This window comes from Fundulus heteroclitus, chromosome 12, assembly GCF_011125445.2.
Source record: "Fundulus heteroclitus isolate FHET01 chromosome 12, MU-UCD_Fhet_4.1, whole genome shotgun sequence".
Lineage (NCBI taxonomy): Eukaryota > Metazoa > Chordata > Actinopteri > Cyprinodontiformes > Fundulidae > Fundulus > Fundulus heteroclitus.
In genome coordinates, this window is record NC_046372.1 from 3,021,013 (window position 1) to 3,038,659 (window position 17,647).

The following is a 17,647-nucleotide window of genomic DNA, read 5'->3' on the forward strand; positions in this document are numbered from 1 at the left end:
ACACTTAGTTTTTGTTAACACCTCTAGAGCTCAACGGGATGTCTTCGAAAGGTATATAAAGAGCTGAGTTCAACTATCTTCTGATTTATAATATCTAAGTCATCAGCTCATTATTTACAGGAGACTCACTTTATCTTTTGAACTTTCAAAGATAAAACTCGTATTAAAACATTAAAAACTGCTTTTCGGAAGTGTGTTATTTTATTTCATGTATCATTAATGTATTAATTTCCCTTTCCGTGAAAGCTTTGATGGTTTGCTGTTTATTCTGTGACCTGTAATCCTAAAAATGTGATTAAAATATTATGGGCAAATGACTCAGTATCCAGGTATTCAAAGTGGGCACAGCCTTTAGGAAGCAGGTAGCCAGACAGAAGGAACAGATTCAGCAGACTAATGGTTTGCAGATTCACATTAGCTGTGATCTGATACTTTTTCATCTTTTTCAGCATCATGGTAACATTGGATTGCATAATAACATAGCTGATTGTTGCTCCATTTTCCATATACAGGACCGGCTACCCCATTGTCTGCGCTGGATAGAGCAGCAGTGACTCTCAGACAAAGAGGAGCTAACATCAGCCCATATGTGAAAATGTAAAACAATCAGACTTAGGGTATGTGTGAGTGAAGGAAACCATGAGGAAAAAGAGAAACTTAAATACAAGCAGGGGAGATTAAAACATTTTTTTAAATCATATATTTTAAAAGAATAAACTGAGAACCATACAGCTGACTTAAATTGAAGGAGAAAAATCAAGCAATGCTAATGCATTAATGTCTACCTAGTATTACTTTCTAAATATAATAAAACAAAGCCAGCCAATAAACCAATAAAGAAAAGCAAATAATAACGAGAACAACATATATTTGTAAATTACACATAAACTTAATTATTTTTCTTTTGGATTTTCCCTTTCAGAGGTTGCCACAGCAAATCGTCTGTCTCCAACTACCTTCATGTCCTCTTTAACTCCTCTTTGGCCTTTCTCCAGTGGCTTAGACCTGTCTCTGCTCCAGCTCACCTGATTCACATGATCGCATAACCTCCTCTGTGTGTCATCAAGTGCTGCAGAAGCCACTTAATCATCCATTCTTTTAGGCCGCTGTGTGGCAGCAAGGAAACACCTAAAGCATGCAGTGCAGGGGTTTTTGAGGACCAGGTTTGGGAACCACTGATCTCTGCCTGGCAGCTCCAGCTTCTACATCCTTCCACCGATATACTCAATGACCCTCCTATGTACATCTCCAAACCTTTTGAGCCTTTGATGGAGAGTCCGAATGGAACAGAAGCTCTTCTTCTGCAAGACTTCTTGCCAAAATCCTAAAAGTAATTCTGACTGTCATATTCAGATATATGAGACATTTTCTTCTAATGTGAGAGGAGAGATTAGGGAAGAAAAATTATTGCCATTTATGGTGACAACCTTTGAAAAAATACACCAGCAATCCAGATACTACACCCAAGTCAAGAAACTAAGACCTTTTTGGGATCTAACTTGTACTGTTAGATCTCTGTGACTATGCATCTCTGTTGTCTGACAGGATTAGAGAAACATATGGATGCAGCATAGCGCTTTCCAGTCAACCCACAGAGGTCACGTTCAGGCAAGACAGTGGCGGTGGTCTACTTTGTTGCAGAGCTGCATGTATGAAGGGCCTTCGCTTTGAATTTGGAAATGGCAAAAAGGCTTAAAAACATGTTTGAGATGTGAAAAACAAAGCTACGTCTAGCAGAGATTCACTCAAATTAGACAAATTAGTGATGCATGCAAAGTTAATTATCACAGCCACAGCAAAGGCTGACCAGGACTCGGGGACCCTGCTGGTTTCAAGCTCGGATGCAAAGCTTTGTTCTTCCTTTCCTAGGTTCTGCTCACAAACTAAAAAAAATAAATAACTTTCTCATGTGGAAAGGGACCCACATGGGAACCAACCAATAAGGAGGTGATTTTTGGGCAACCTGGAAGGTGAGTCATATGCAGCAAATGAGCTGAAAGAGAGTCTAAGGGTCTGTGCAGACTTGGCATAAGTGGGTATCAGGCCTGAAAATCAGCCAACCAGAGTTCTTCCTCTGTGGCGCCACATAAGATAGAAGTGATACTGAAGGATTTGCTAAAGGTAGCAATGTCTATTAAAAGTATTTTAAACACTTTAAATAGCCTGTGTATTGAAAAGTTTCATTCTTGAATAAGGAGTGATTATTATTGAACCTTCACAGTAATTAATGTTTGATTATTCTAATTAAAAGGACGTAAAGGGGTTAGATATTATAATTGGTTGTTGTCTCACCGAGAGTCCAGAGTGGCTCTAGGTGGCTTCATCAGGAAAAACAGCACAGTTCGAAGAGATTAGTTAAATTACATTGGTCTAAATACTAAAATTAAGCAAGCTTCTGAACGCAGGAAGTATTTTCAGGCGAGAAGGTTGGTTCATGCCACAAGTTTAAAAGATTTGGGTCATAAACACTCTGATTTATATTAACTGAATACCTCTCAGTCAATAAAACAAAGTTGGTTGGTTAGGTTTATCTGTAGGAGAAATAATTGGATCAGAGCTTAAACAGCAGTTCAAACAGCAGTCTCTATAACCTATCAGTATTCACCATTTAGTCCTCAGCCTAGCATTGATCCACGGAGCTTAAAAGGGATGACCTGAGGGTTTACAGGGGTGTAGGAGTGCCCTGAGTCTCACTGCATATAGCTGAAGTAAAATAATGAAAAAAGGTCGCTGTTTGTGGCAGTATCCCCACAGTGGGAAACAAAACAAGACATTAGATGAACAGAGAGGTTTCAAAGAAACCAAATATCACTTTCCTCATAATTTATGGGAAAAGCAGCAGTGCTTGAAAGTTTGTAAATGCTTTACAAGATATCTACCTGCTTAGTTTCGTTATACGTTAGGGGGAATACCCAGCATTCAACACTTCAGTTACTAAGTGATTGAAGGGCTGGACGATAATATAATAACAATATATATATCCATCGATAGATGTATATCAATGATAGAAAAAAAGGGGTCAATAAAAAGTTCGATAGCATAACAGTTCTTCTTCCTTTTGCATTCTAGCCATGTAGGTTAATATTACAGTCCTTACATCCTCCCAATCAATCATCAAAGCAGACCCAGGGTCGTTCTGTCAGTAAGCTCCGCCCCCTTCAAAGAGTTCAGAGAGCACATATTCTTCTTTCTTTTTTAAAAACTTGCAGTTTTGGTAAAAAGTTAGTTGAATAAAGGTTTTAGTTTGAATTCAGTGTCTTTGTATTTTGTATCTAAAAATAGATTGATATATATCTCAAATTTGTTGATTATTGTTGACATCAATCTTGTATATGATTTCTATTTTATCTATATGCTTTTTGTCTATATCGTCCAGCCCTAGGTGATTGGTTTTAACAATTAGACTCAATTGTAAATGTAGTTCTCTATCAACTTTTAGGACTTAACTCTTTAGGTGTTTACTTTCAGCACCACTGCATGTATATTGAAGGAGCAGCTCTGGGTCAGGACATACGTCACAGTGGGAATGGCCCGCCCTGTTGGATGTTGGCAGAGAACTTACCATTGGTCATACCAGGGGAGAGGTGCTCTCTGTCGTTGTGTCGGCGTCTGCTCATATCACGGGAGCCTTGTCTCACAGGCTGGGGAGGGTGGCCCTCCAACATGTTGATGATGTCCATACGGTCAATGTTCTTCAGCGCTGTATATAAGCTCTCCACTGTATAGATGTATAAATCTTTGTTCATGATAGTGTTCATCGCTGTAAATATGTCAATTCATAATTTGATGTATGGATGAATGCTATTTAGTCGTACCAAGTTGAATGTGCTGGTGTTCAGAAAGAGTATAGTGGGCCATGTGACCCACATGCGCCACACAGTTAATATATTTTCTTGTCTTGGCACAAAAAGTTTATTGCATGATTGGATTTATATCGCGTAGCTGGTTTATATTATATTTGGAACAGGCAGATGATGACAGAAAGCCGTGGAAAACTGGACAATAAACCCTTATTTCATCTACTCACTTTTGGCCCTTTTGCCTTCACGAGTTGCCCATAAGTTGAGCAGCGCGGAGCTCTGCTCAAGGAGGGAGTTTGGATTCTCAACACGAATCCGATTGATGTCGTCCACGCTGAGCTGTAGCTCACGTGCCAGCTCTTTTCAGAAAAAAAAAGAGAAAACATCATCAATGATTGTTGAATCATGTGTTTGAGGCCCAAACAGCCTCGCTCTTGAATGTGTCCCACTGGTTCGCGGAGGCCACAGGTAAAAGCCGAGACCCAAATCAAGACTAACAAGTCTTAAGTCAACTCCAAGTGCCACGGTTTACATTTTAATTCATTAAGGTGTCATAATGAGCTATCCCTGAAATGTTAATGGCATGAGGAGCACCAAGTAATTTCAAGCAAAGATATTCAAGTCCAAGTCATCAAATCTGTGACTTGAGTCACACTTGAGTCAAGTCATCAAGTCAAAGTCCACACCTCTGGAAAATAAATAAATTTAATTAGCTTACACAGTTGGGTACCAGCTTGTGCCCTGGGCAGCACTGTAGTAGCCCTGCTTGTTAGACATTAGGTAAACACAGCCGGTGAATGTAAAAACAGCTGCAGCATACTCTCAATATTTACTCACCAGCCCAGCTCAGTCCCAACTGCTCTGCAATCACAGCCATCTTCAGCTCCGTCCTTTCCATTGCACTCATTGATGCTGTAGAAAACAGACATTTTTTTTAGTATCACCTCCATAACAAACTGGTAAATGTATTAAAGGATTCCTATGACGAGAGTCTCTTACCCATAGCAGGCTCATTAAGGGCGCTGTATCTTTCTCTTAAAGCCAGCGGAGTCAGAGTTCGCCTCCTATCATCACTACCAATAATCTGAGGGGCAAACAAAAAGCATTAAAACAGAGACTCTGAAAAAAGCATCGTCACTGAACATAGCTGAGTCCAGAGTTATTCACAGCCCCTCCACATTTAGATGTAAACCAATCTGCTAGTTTTCCCAGCATGTTTCTTCCGACTGGAAGCATAAAATAATTGAATCTGATAGGAAATCTGTGCAGGCTGATCAAAATTACGGGGATGGTAAGGAGGCCTTTCCACCTCAAAGGTTTGGACCTCATCACCGAAGACAAAGCATCTAAAATCAAGCGGAAACATGCAGAAAGCTGGCCAGTAATGATCATAAGGGTTTCATTGCTGTAATGCCAATAAACATGGTTATTGAGAAGGGCATAAACAACCCTAGACGTTCTGTTTTGATTTAAATATGAATAAGAACAAATATATATATTTAGATGAAACTCTTTGAACATAGTGTTGTAAATTTTTGTTTAATTTCCTATCAGAAACAAGCTTTTTGGTTGGATGAAAAACAGTCTTAGATCTAAATCTGCCAGGGTTGTGGGTAATTTTGGACTTAAATCTAGATTGTGCCTTCTTTATCCACCAAACTACCAAAGCTTTACCTTTATACATGGAGGCATAGTGATATTAAGGTTGCAGAGCACTTGTTGGTTGTCCTCGTATTTGGTGGACTTGCGTAGGAAAGATAAAAATCCAGTGGGTTCTTTACTGCTGTCTCGCACCTGCACAGATGAAGGGTGTCAGTAGGGCAAAACCAGAGAGGATGTAGTAACAGTGGGCAGCAAATTATGACTCATGAACAGGATTCTTGTATTGTTTTAGGCTCCTAAATATTTAACTGAACCACTCTTTCTCCTGGGTGGAATATTCAACGGCCTAAACTACATCAATGTAAAGTATGAGAATATATGTGAGCTTTAATATATAGGACCTTGTATTAATATTCCTTGAACTTCATAAATTTTTTCAAGTTATGACTAGGACAAGTTATTTTACTTCAATTTTTTGTGACCAACAGCAAGTAGTTAATAACTGTGGAGGAAAAGGAAAATAGTATTTTTTTTGCAATAAAAACCTGGAAACTTTGGTTTGCTTTTTTATATGTACACTATGTGAGTTGTTCAATGCTTGTGATGTTTTTATAGACTGACCCTACTTATTCCTGACCCGTAAATGCTTTTAGTCTTCAAGGTGCTTTTTGTTCACTGACGTTCTCCATCAAACCTCTGAGGCCTTCACAGGACAGCTGGATTTATGTACTCTAAGATTAAATCCTACAGAGGTGGACACTGTTTATTAATGAGGTGACTTCTAAATGCAATTGCAATGGATTTAATTTGGAGATTTCAGAGGAAAAGGGGCTGAATAAAAATGCATGTTGCACTTCAAAACTTTTTCACATGTTAAAACATGTAACAATGTTCCCTTAAATCTAAAGGAGGCACTTCTCACCCAGCCACCCTCCAGGTCACAGAGTGTTACACTCCATCTTGTTTGGCTATCTTTGGAGAATGCCAGGGCCGGCGTAATAAATTGTGTTAACACACCCAACAACTGAACATTTTGACTTATCAACTTATAGCTTTGGCATCCCTGGATTTGGATTACAAAATCGTAGCGAGAAATAAAAAATTATGGCTTCGCAAAAAATCATGACTTTGTTTAGCATATCCACAAAAAAAAGAAAAGAAAGAAACTTAATAGAGAATAGAGAAAACTCAACAGCTTGAAATATATGAGTCAAACACTGTGCTGTTATAAAGATAACTGCACAGCTCGTGGGCAGACTACATTCAACTTTTCAACATTCCTAGAGACTCCAAGTACACAACAAAATTTATTTAAGGGCTAAAAAAGTCATGTTTTATGATATCTTATAAAGTTTGTGGTTGTAACATGACAAAATGTAAATGAGTTTAAGAAATATGAAAAATAAAAGTTGTGCCTCTAATTTTTTAACTATATATATATATATATATATATATATATATATATATATATATATATATATATATATATATATATATATTTACATCTTCAGTCCTGAAAATAAACAGTTCAAAACCATCACAAATAGCCTCTAATTGATAGGGAAATCATGGCCATGATGAGGGTATGTGAACTTGCTATAGGCACCATAAAGCTGATTAAAAATGAATTGAACACCTTAATGGAGACTGGAAGCCTGTTGTCCCTGAAAGCCTGGAAGCTAAAGCAGCGAGGCTGCTGCGTGGCCTTCCTCACTGGCACCAGATTCCCTGAACACTCCAGGTGAAGGGGCATTCCCTCCATCACCTGCAAGACGATCACAACGGTTAATGTTGAGTTTCTTGTTGCATAGCAAGGAAGAAGTGTCCGGTGTTTGTCTCGCCCTTTCTGTTACTTAACCGACCTCTATGTCTCGACTGCGGGCCACCTCTGTGAAGTTCTCGTGCTGTTCCAGAGTTTTGTCCATCTTATCGTCTGTCATGCAGTAGCAGCGCAGACGGCCCTCGCGCAGCTCGTTCATCTTTGCAAACACTACAAACTTGGCCATGTAGGGTACGGCTGATAGCTCTTTGTAGAGCAGGTTGGCAAAGGAGACAGCCTCAGCTGTCCGAGGACAGTCTGCCAGCCAGAATCTGTCAGCAAACAATCACAAGGAATGACATTGGTGAACACACATCAGAACTTTTCTTAAACAAGAAGTGCAGCTCTTGGACAATTTTTTTTTAAGAAGAAGGAAATTTGCTCTGTTTTATAATTGATTAAGTGTAAATGTATCCAGCTGAACCTACCGTGCAGAAACATTGGTGGTAAAGCTGGCACAGTCATTGGCATATTGGAGCTTGGTGGTGCCAGTAATGTCTTCCCATTGGGCTGGGGCTGTCCCACCTGTCGGTTACACAGCGTGGGGAAGAGGAAACTCAGGGATCAAGGTAACAGGGAGGATGTCTAATGATGATCAACATCTTTTAGTCCAGTCAATCAGTGGTTTTGCCGACAGTCTTCCCTCCCGTTAAAGTAAACTGTTTCCATTCACACAAACACCTCACAAGCAGTACCTATAACAGAGCAGAGAAGACGCAGACTGGTGGTGTCGCCCTCGCCCGAGTCGCGGGGACTCTCCTTCCAGGACGGAGGCAGGGGTATGCGCAGGCCAATGGGACGGTGAAACTTGCGCCGCCGAGGCTCCACAGTGACTACGGGGCTAAAGTTCGCTTGGTTACCCAGCAGCTTTGCAACCAGCTCGTCTGGAACTGGTTGGGCCTGAGGTAGTGAACGAACGCAAAAAGGGGCACAGGTGTGGAAATGTCGAAGAAAATGGAAAATGGTAATTTTATGAAGTTAAAGAAATTTGAAAGAGAAAAGTAAAAGAAGATGATGGAAGGGTGAAAAATCAGGGATAATTAAACAATAAGGACAAAGAGAAAGAAGTACTAATTAAAGGAAATTCAGATTTATTTTGGGTAGAAACAAAAGTGACACAAACTGGTTGAATGCGGATACAGCTATCTTTATTGTAACAGTGGGCGTTAACAAGAAGCTTTCACAATCATTAATACAAAAAGAGGATATCAACAAATAAGGCAACGTGGTTTCTTAGACCTACTGATGTTTTTTACGATAGTATCTTAATTAAATACATGGATTTCTAAATATGACTAAATGGTTTCTTATGAGGAAAAGGCAAATCTCACAACAATCTCTGTTTTTGCTTGTATTCTGTTACATTCAGTATTTTATGCTACAGCATGATCACAAAAATGTCAGTAAGGCATATTTATCTTTATTTAGGTTAAATCTGGTGTCCTATAAAAATCTGTGGATTCAAAACACACAGTAAACAGTTCATTGAATGTTTAATTGTTGTTTTGGTGCTTTCAAGTTTCTGCCAGACGATCAAAATCCTACAGCTGGGGAATCAACTTCAAACTGAAGAAATTGGGAATGAATTTGTGCAACCTGAATCCAACCTTCTCAAGAGAAAGATAGTATAGTAAGGGTGTGTGCATTGATGGATTACAGGCTTTAGAAAACAGAAAACATTGAAACAGATCATATGGTCCTTAGCAGGTAAGCAGCCTATGATATTAGAAACTTGGTCCACGTTGTTTATTTATTTATTTTTTTTTTGGAGCACAGCTTGAATTAAAAATAATGTCTTCCAGACAGGCTAAAAGTTGTAAATTTGTTATTTTTTGTTAATTTGAGAAAGGTTGTAAGACCACTTTCAAATAATATTGAGCCAATTAAAACACGATTTAATCACAGAGGGAAACATCTGTATTGCAATCCTCTATTAAAGTGGATGTGAATGAATATAAAAAACATAAAATGAAGATCAACCTCATGTTTTTCATAGCTTAGTTTAGGAGTTAATTGCAAACTATCTAGGATGAGTAAACAAAATGAGCATATATTGTTTGTTTAAAGGGGATTTTAAAAGGTCCTTAAGCTCTGCTGACAGCAAAGCTGAAATTCATACAAGTTGATCCGACTTTTTGGAACAAAATTATTTAACGTACAAAACACAAGTAGAGAGATTTGGCCACAATCTCTGTTGACAACTAGACACAGTATATCAGCACAAACAGCTCCTATTAGCTGTCAAGCATGTTGGCGGACGGAGGGTGATGATTTCGGCTGGGTTTTCAGCCACAGGAGTTGGGTACAGTGCCGTTGTTCAGCTAAAAAGGAACTCCTTGGTATCCCAAAATGTCAAGACAGACAAAACCTGGTTTGAATTGCATCATGCAACAGAAACAAGGAGCCAAACAGCAGAAAAAAATCTATGGGGGAATGGCTGAAAAAGAAAAGAAGACAAATGCTGCAGTTTTTAAAGTCTATACCCCAACCTGATGAACAGTTTGCACTGGTGCCTGGAGACAGCTCAAACCCAAATGAACCCATTCTGTAATAACTTCTAAAAAAAAAAAAAAAGGTTATTTTTGGTGTTTATTTGGCTACACATGGCTTCAAAATCTGCTGAATTGCTGGGTGACTTTTAATTCTATATTCTGAACTTCAGTGCTTGCCACCTCTCATTTAAGTAATTAACAACAATGTGCAATTGTATATGCTGTTGTTCATCTGTGATACCATTAACCTGAGAATTATCAGATATGTTAAAATTACTATTATTTTGATGAGAAATGTAATAAAACTTTAAAAATCAAAACGAAGCAAAACCTTGAAATCACAAAACAATCATTCAGATCATGACAAACAACACTCAAAATGGCCACTGTGTCCAACTAAAGTGGATGATTTACAGCTTCAGGTTTAGCTGGACCCTGTTTTAAACTTTACATGTAACTTTACATTTACCTGACATTAGGGAGTAAAGGGCAAAATAAAAGTGGAGGTTGCTATAGAGCAAGAAGTTGCACTTTATTACCAGCTTTTAGAACAAATAATCATGTTCTTTTGTGTTTAATTATTGTGAAAAGTTCGGCCATTCAAACAATTGTAGAGCAGGAAAACTGGTCGTCAGGTTGAAAACCTTTAGTGCAGCAAAAATCTTCCCTTCTTTTAAAAATTAAAACATTCAAGCACATATAAAATGAAAAAAAAAAAACAATACACAAAAACATACACAGTCTTTCCAGTCAACAAAAAATAAGCATATAGATAAAATAAATTCTTAGGCATCTCCAATGAATGTGTTAAATATTTGATGTACAGGGTTTGTCGGTGACATAAATACATTAGTAAGAAAAAAAACAAAGATTCAGAAAATAAAATCTCAGCCCTAAAAGGCAGTCCAGAGTTGTATAAAGGTGACAGGTGCATGCAAAATTAAAAATAAAGAGCAAACAAGGTCCTCTAAAATCATTAAAAGCTACATAGCAAGCTTGGCACATGAGACGTGACTTCATGATGAATCAGAGTGAATTCAGCATGCTTCCTTTCAGGCATTAACGATCCCGTCTCTGCTCTCCTCTCCTTCCTCCTCGTCGTCCCATCTCACCTGCAGCCCGAGACGGACTCTTTTTGTCACGGCCGTCTCAGGAAACGTGGCCTGCACCATCGGCACCAGCTTACTGGTGAGCGAACCTCCCTCTGGACCAATCAGGTCACTCTCTTGTTGGACCCTCGACACGACAGCGAAGTAAAGAGGGAAGTCAGTGGAGATGATGCGGCGGATTCGCTTCTTGCTGAGTTCCTCTTGACTTTCTAGTTCTGTGGTGAGAAGGAAAGGTTACATTTCCTAATACGTGATGCCCCTGGAAGAACATAGGGCTTTCAGTTTAAAATGAACCACGAAGGACTTCAACCCACCCTCATCCATCCCGTTCAGGATTGTTTCCAGCACCTCATCACCGTAGCGGTTGCGGTGCTCCTTCCAGACGGCTCCGTTCTCGCTCCTGAGCACAACGAGCTCTCGGTCGCCACGACCCAGAGCAGCAAAATGCGGGATCTCCACAATCACAGGTCTGCCAAGTACAAAAAATTAAAAAAAAAAAAAAAACACAGATATTAAGGGAAGAAACTGATAAAATAACTGAGATCTTGCTGGATCTTCTCGTTGAAGAAAACTTTAGTAACTGATTCATTAACCAAGAATAGATCTAGTTAATTAACAATAAATCCACTGGATTGCTTGAAGAAAAGTAGCCTACTTATTCGTTAAGAGAATAACAGCACAGTGCGTGGCTCACCCCAGAAACTGCATCCCAGCTGGACCCAGGGAAATGATCCTGCTGGCCAGCCCCTCTCCCTCCACCAGAGGAGGGGGGCTGGTCAGCTTCTGCGGCTTCACCAGGCGGCAGGTAATGCGAGTGGGTGCTGCACACGTCCGCGGAGGTATGATGACACGCAGACCATTATGCCTGCTGCCTCGCATTGAACCGCCTCGAGCATCCACCATAAAACTGACCAGGAACCTGTTGTTTGGGGGGAAATATTGATAGGATTAAAAAGCACAACAATAGAGAGGGATAAAAAAAAAAGAAAAGTTTGCTTCTGCTATGGCTGTCCTGACCCTGTGTGGATGGGACTGGCGACTGGGCTGACATTGTCAGACGTTTCCGTTGCTGGGCTACTGGGAATCAGGGAATCATCGTCGTACTCTTTGGGCAGTGGAAGGGGCGTGTGTTGCTATGTGAGACAGAAAACGGAGATCATTCACGAATTTCACATAAAACCAAACATGTAGCTGTTTACTAACAGGAAAAATGGACAACGTGACTTAGGTTAATGCCTTTGTAGCCACTTTGAGGGTTTAAGTTTTATTCTGGATGTTGATTATATAAGAAGATACACTAAGAAATACCTTTATTGTCCCACAATGGGAAAATTTGGCTTGACTACCAGAAAGAGAACTTATCATATTCAGTCATATTCACTAAATTAGAACATGTGTCCCGATAAGAAGGGATACACAGTGGTGCAGTTGGTAACTCCTTGCTACAGGGGCTCAAATCCCAGCCTGGGGTCTTTCTGCATTGGGTTTGCGTGTTCTCCCTGTGCATGCGTGGGTTTTCTCCAGGTACCCTCCGGTTAATTAGTTTCTCTAAATTGCCTTTAGGTACGAGTGTGTGCATGTCTGTGATAGATTGGCGACTTGTTCAGGGCATACCCAGCTTCTTGCTCAATGGCCGCTGGAGACAGGCAGCAAATTGTCAAGTCAGGAAGTGGAGTTCTCAGTTGTTAAAAAACATTATTAAGTGATACCTTTGTTCTTTCTTTTGTGATCATTTCAGCAAGTGCTGAGATGTTGTATCAGGCTGCAGTTGTGCAGTCTGTTGCACAACTGCACATTCTTCCCATCTGGTGGACTTGATAGGCTTGTTTGCATCCACATTTTAGTGCAAAGACTTTTGCAAATACGTTACAGAAATTAAGCAAACACTGCAACAGCAATTGCATAAAATACAAGTTGCAGTTCTTGTGAATATCCTCCTGTCATTTTGGGAGTGAAAAACTCCCTTTAGGTAAAAGGTTTTGACTTTGACACTTTGAACACCCTCTGGTGCACTAAGGGTTGTGCTGACAATCTAAAATTATGAGGAAAAAAACATACTACAACCAATTTATTTTAGGTACACCTTTAGAAAGTAAAGGGACTTCCAGTAGGAACACTATGACTAGACAACCTCTGGTGGTTCACGTTTAATTATTTGAGCAGATCAGTGAAAATTAGATAAACTCTAATCATGTCTCTGACTCTGGTTTTTACAGTACCTGATCTATTTCATGTTCTCTCAGGTTTACAGTCTCTGGCGAAACACGAGGAATCCTGGGAATGGCCGGTGAGTAATTCCTGTTGTAAGAAAAGAGACAAAAAAAGTGAGCCTAAAAACACTTCTTTACATCAATGCTCCTCCCAAGCAATCGCACCGGGGTTTATTTATGTGTTTGTGGAGTTACCCCCCACCCCCCCAAATCCTTCAATTGGCTCATAACTACTGGCTTTGGCTCTGGACCCTGCTCCCCCACTCAGCCCCCCTTACGCTGTGCCCAGCCCTCTCTCGTACTCCAGTGATTTCTTGGGGGAGAGGAAATCGTCATCATGGTCTTTCATGTCATCCATCTTCATGTACCTGGCCCCTTCTGTCCCCAAGAGCTCCTCTCCTTCAGAGAACAACATGCCAAAGAGAGCGAACAGATCGTGGTCAGGTTGGTGACACAGCACAGGAGAAAGAGAGAAAGAAAACAAGGCTGTTAACTAGCTGTTAGAAGGGTTAGACAACATGACACCCAGAATGACGGCTGTAGTATTGAGGGATTAGACAGATGACATGAGACATTCATGACAATGTTTTTTTTTTTTTACAATGATTTTCTAGGTCATATTGCTGCTTCCACAGAGGAAAATGGAAACATTTAACAAATAAAAGAGGACATGAACAACACTACAAGCAACCACTCCTGGACATGATAAGAATAAATTCACAAAAACAATTCTCGGAACACAGTCTTTGATGTGAGAAAACATTGACAAATCTTAAGACAATGATATTTTATTAAATTTATTATTAAAGGTTAAGACAGAAAGATGTTGATTTACCCTCCAAAGCATTTTAGCAAGCCACAGCACAAACATCGAAAACCTGTCCCTAACCCTACGGTGAATTTCCTTTAACTCTGATCGTGGGTTACTTACTTAGTTAATAGAGGCAAAAAAGGCAATTAATTACCAGCAGCAAAGGAAAAAAAAAACTGTTGTTGTGTCTGAAGCTCACGTTAGCGGGTATCTGCACAAGATCCAGAAGCAGCATGTTGTCCTATGAGTGATCTCATGTTTAAGGTGGTGGATTCAGTGCTGGCTGGTTCACATGAATCAGCTCAGGTCCTCTGCTAAAACTCCATCGTACACTAGAAAATGCCGCATCATGTCCGCTGGTTTCACTTTATCATTCTGGATTTGTGTCTTTAAGACAGCAGAAGAGCTACTATCTATATTTAGAGCGCCGGCAACAATCTGTGTGTCGAACTATCGGGGGACTAAAAATATCAAAACAATATTGTTAGCATCATTGCAAACCAAAAATTAAACTACCATCCATGATTTTTTTAGCCACTACAGTGAAGCAGAAAATAATTCTGTGCTGCAAACAGACCAGCTACTGATATATTTTTTGTCTTTCTCAAAATAAGAGAAAAAAGTAAAAGCATCTGTCTGATGCTGTGTTTCTGGACACCTGATCATGTTCGGTGAGTATTCCCTCAGCTTTGATCTCTCTGTCTGTTAGTCTCTGCACCGGACAGTCAAAACAATCCCAACAAAGGATGTCCCGGTCCCATCTCAGGTATCACATCGGGATCCTGATCAAGGCATTTTTAAATTGTCTGATATTTCGTCTCGCTGACTGAACTCATCTTCCTCCCTGTCATTAGTCTTGTGTCTGTCCTTCTTTTGTCAGGATCAAACCTTGCCTTCCAGCGAGCTGTGCGGCCACAATTTGCATGGCAGCTTTTAAAATCCCTCTCTATTTTTGTCACAAGACTATATTATAGGCTGTGCACATTGCTTTGTTGACCTAAATAAAACTGTGTAAAACTGCTGTCACACTGTTTCCTATCTTGACACTTTATGTTGTCTCCCACATTTTGCCAAACAATAAGTCTTTTGAGATCTTTTAACCGTGTGTTGTGTATGTCTTTTGGTGTACCCCCCATTATGCACACAGTGTGCATGCTGAAATGAAAAGCAGAGAGTGGTTTTACTGCACCAGGGTGGAATTAATTATTTTATTCCTGAAGTCACTTTCACATTTCCTGTTTCTTCCCCACATTTAAGGAATCAACTAGCCATCAGGGATAACAATTCAATGGTCAATTAGTGCCACCAGGTGGTCAAATATTAATTAGCTGACTTAATCCGACAATAGGTCAGACTGCCATGACCTACAGCTTTTCTAAGCATTAAGCATCCAGAGGTTAGTGAACCATGAGCTAAGTGAATATTGTCATGGGTCATTATTGCTATATTTGAGTAGCATGTGCGTTATTTCAGTAGTAGTGGTGTGTATGTGCAGTAAATTGGATTTCTCAGTCATGTGGCTCATGCTGCTTTTTTTGACACCTAAATAAATAGTGGGTGCTTGGCTTGGTGTATGATCGAATTGTGCATGCTACAATATCAATTGTGTCAATTGTGGAGCAATATTTATCTAAGGCAGTGTATCTGCCCTGGAATAACCAGTATACGCAGTGTGATGGAAGTACTAATGTATTTGACCCTTTACAATGATGCTCACTCTGAAAGAGAGACTGCAATGGCTGCTGCTCCGGCCTGTCTGTCTGTGTAAAGCTCACATCCTTGTGTAGACTCGCTTTGTGCACTGTATTCACACAGATTTCTGTGTATTACAGTGGTATTAAATTTGAAAATTGTCCAAAGGAAGGTTTATAAAGCAGGACAATAACTTCTTTTAGTAAGATTTTCTTTCACGCAGTCAACTGGAATCACTTTGAAATCTATTATAAACTGAATAACCAACTGGTTCTATTAGATCAGACAGGTAATTTTGGCCAGCATTTTGGCCATAGTTGTTCAAATATAAGAACACACCATCATAAACCTGATCATTTCTATCAGAATTAAAATCAGCTATAATTGCCAAGTTTGTTCACAAACAAGGAATTTGACTTTGGTTTTATGTACAAAAACTATTCAAAACAACTTGTCTCAATAATCAACAGAAAAATCTTTATTGGCAAACCCTTCTTATCATTGCTGAGCACCTTTTTGAACATGTATTGGTATTTTGAATATTTATATTTGCTTGTGGTTGGACTGCTTCTGTGTCAAATTCCTCATCTTTGGCCCCGTCACAGATTCTCCGCTTTAAAACATCCACATTCCAGTCTAAAGAAACACTGGTTGGTAAAATAGCACTTAATCAGAAATCTCAGTTTTACTGTATGTGTGTGGCTGGAAGTGTGGTTTGTTCGAGTTCTTATCTTTTTGTGGATTACTCCTTTTACTAAAAAACAGCTCTGTGTTACAGAGGAAACATTGATTAAAAACAACATGAAAATCCTGCTGATTTAGAAATTTTCTCTGATTCCTAAGTGTAACAATTTCTCTGGAGTTCCTCCTTGGCTGTTAATGATGGCATCCAAGGTGTTTACTATATTAATGACAGTTCCCTTTATCTATTTTTTTCCCCCTTCAATTTCAGACTCAACAACCTGCTTGATCCAAAAGAACAAAATAATTCATAATAGTAAAATGCACCTTTTGCACCACAATGGGGGAAAGACAGTCAGCACTATGAAACACACACTGCAAAGCAATTCCCCCAGATAACAACAACAACAACAACAACAACAACACCAATCCCCTATGAAAGATAAAATACCAAAGAGCAGGTATCTGTGAGTTAGCTGCTATTGTCACTAATGAAACAAAGTGAGACCATGGAGGGGCACCTGGAGAGTTAGAGGATGAGGGTGTTATTTGAAGGGACGTACAGAGGTCACAGACATGGGTGCTATGGGTGCATGCCAATGAGAAACCAGAGCTACCACAGTGAGCACCACTACAGACGGATTAAGAGAGAAAGGAAGGGGGACAAAGATGGCGTGAGCTTGAAATGGAGCCGCAGAGAACTTTACGACAGACTCTGAATGCCGCAAAAGAAAGAAGTAGACGGTCATACCTAATGTTAGCTGTGCAATTCCTAAAAAAGGGCAAAAGGCAAAAAGAGTTGATAAAAAAATGATATTCTTATATTTCTAACACCGTATGTTCCCGCTGTTTTAAGGTATTTCTTTTTAAATCTTCTACCTTCATCCTCAGACACGTCCAAGATCTCGTCCACAGTTTCTGGAAAACTCATGCGATGCTTCTCTGTAGTCGTCTGCAGAGCATAGAGGTGAACCAGATTCAGATGAGACAGCAATAAGAAAAACTTTGTACGTCATGTACGTCTGTTACTGCATAACTATAAGACTGGCAGAGCATTAACGGACACATCCAAGCTCCGCACCATTGAAACGGTCTCCTCTGTGACGAGCTTCAGGACATCGATCACTGAGATGTATCCCAACCTTTTGGCAATGGCCAGTGCTGACATGCCATGCTGTCAGGAACAGAGCAGATTGATTACAGAGGAAAACACCCCTTTATGAATTAGCAGGAAGAAGGCAGGGTGCACTTAAACTCACAGTGGTGATCTCGTTGGGTTGGGCGCCATGTTTCAGCAATAATGTCACAATGTCTGTGTGGCCTTGCTGTGCTGCCTGGTGCAAAGGAGTGTAACCAAGCTGCAAGGGAGACAAAAGGCTCATTAACATAGATGACACTTTTTCAGTGCATACTCATCTTTATTCAATGCAG

At 39.8% G+C, this 17,647-nt stretch overlaps 1 protein-coding gene across 12 annotated transcripts in view; it reads right to left on the minus strand.

The window, feature by feature from the left end:
• ank1a (ankyrin 1, erythrocytic a) overlaps nucleotides 1-17,647 on the minus strand; it is a 128,987-nt gene that overhangs the window by 31,224 nt on the left and 80,116 nt on the right. For 8 of the 12 annotated variants that reach the window (XM_036143713.1, XM_036143716.1, XM_036143715.1 and 5 more), the window contains 19 exons: nucleotides 17,476-17,574; nucleotides 17,298-17,390; nucleotides 17,096-17,168; nucleotides 16,968-16,988; nucleotides 13,311-13,431; nucleotides 13,042-13,120; nucleotides 11,840-11,955; nucleotides 11,517-11,741; nucleotides 11,137-11,291; nucleotides 10,826-11,037; nucleotides 7,917-8,121; nucleotides 7,650-7,746; nucleotides 7,265-7,493; nucleotides 7,039-7,167; nucleotides 5,475-5,594; nucleotides 4,800-4,884; nucleotides 4,638-4,712; nucleotides 4,028-4,159; nucleotides 3,563-3,718 (listed from right to left, as the gene is read on the minus strand). In XM_036143713.1, the coding sequence (XP_035999606.1) occupies nucleotides 3,563-3,718; nucleotides 4,028-4,159; nucleotides 4,638-4,712; nucleotides 4,800-4,884; nucleotides 5,475-5,594; nucleotides 7,039-7,167; nucleotides 7,265-7,493; nucleotides 7,650-7,746; nucleotides 7,917-8,121; nucleotides 10,826-11,037; nucleotides 11,137-11,291; nucleotides 11,517-11,741; nucleotides 11,840-11,955; nucleotides 13,042-13,120; nucleotides 13,311-13,431; nucleotides 16,968-16,988; nucleotides 17,096-17,168; nucleotides 17,298-17,390; nucleotides 17,476-17,574 (2,422 nt within the window). The remainder of the gene's footprint in view (nucleotides 1-3,562; nucleotides 3,719-4,027; nucleotides 4,160-4,637; nucleotides 4,713-4,799; nucleotides 4,885-5,474; nucleotides 5,595-7,038; nucleotides 7,168-7,264; nucleotides 7,494-7,649; nucleotides 7,747-7,916; nucleotides 8,122-10,825; nucleotides 11,038-11,136; nucleotides 11,292-11,516; nucleotides 11,742-11,839; nucleotides 11,956-13,041; nucleotides 13,121-13,310; nucleotides 13,432-16,967; nucleotides 16,989-17,095; nucleotides 17,169-17,297; nucleotides 17,391-17,475; nucleotides 17,575-17,647) is intronic. The other 4 variants (XM_036143712.1, XM_036143711.1, XM_036143714.1 and 1 more) reach the window with 4 other exon arrangements.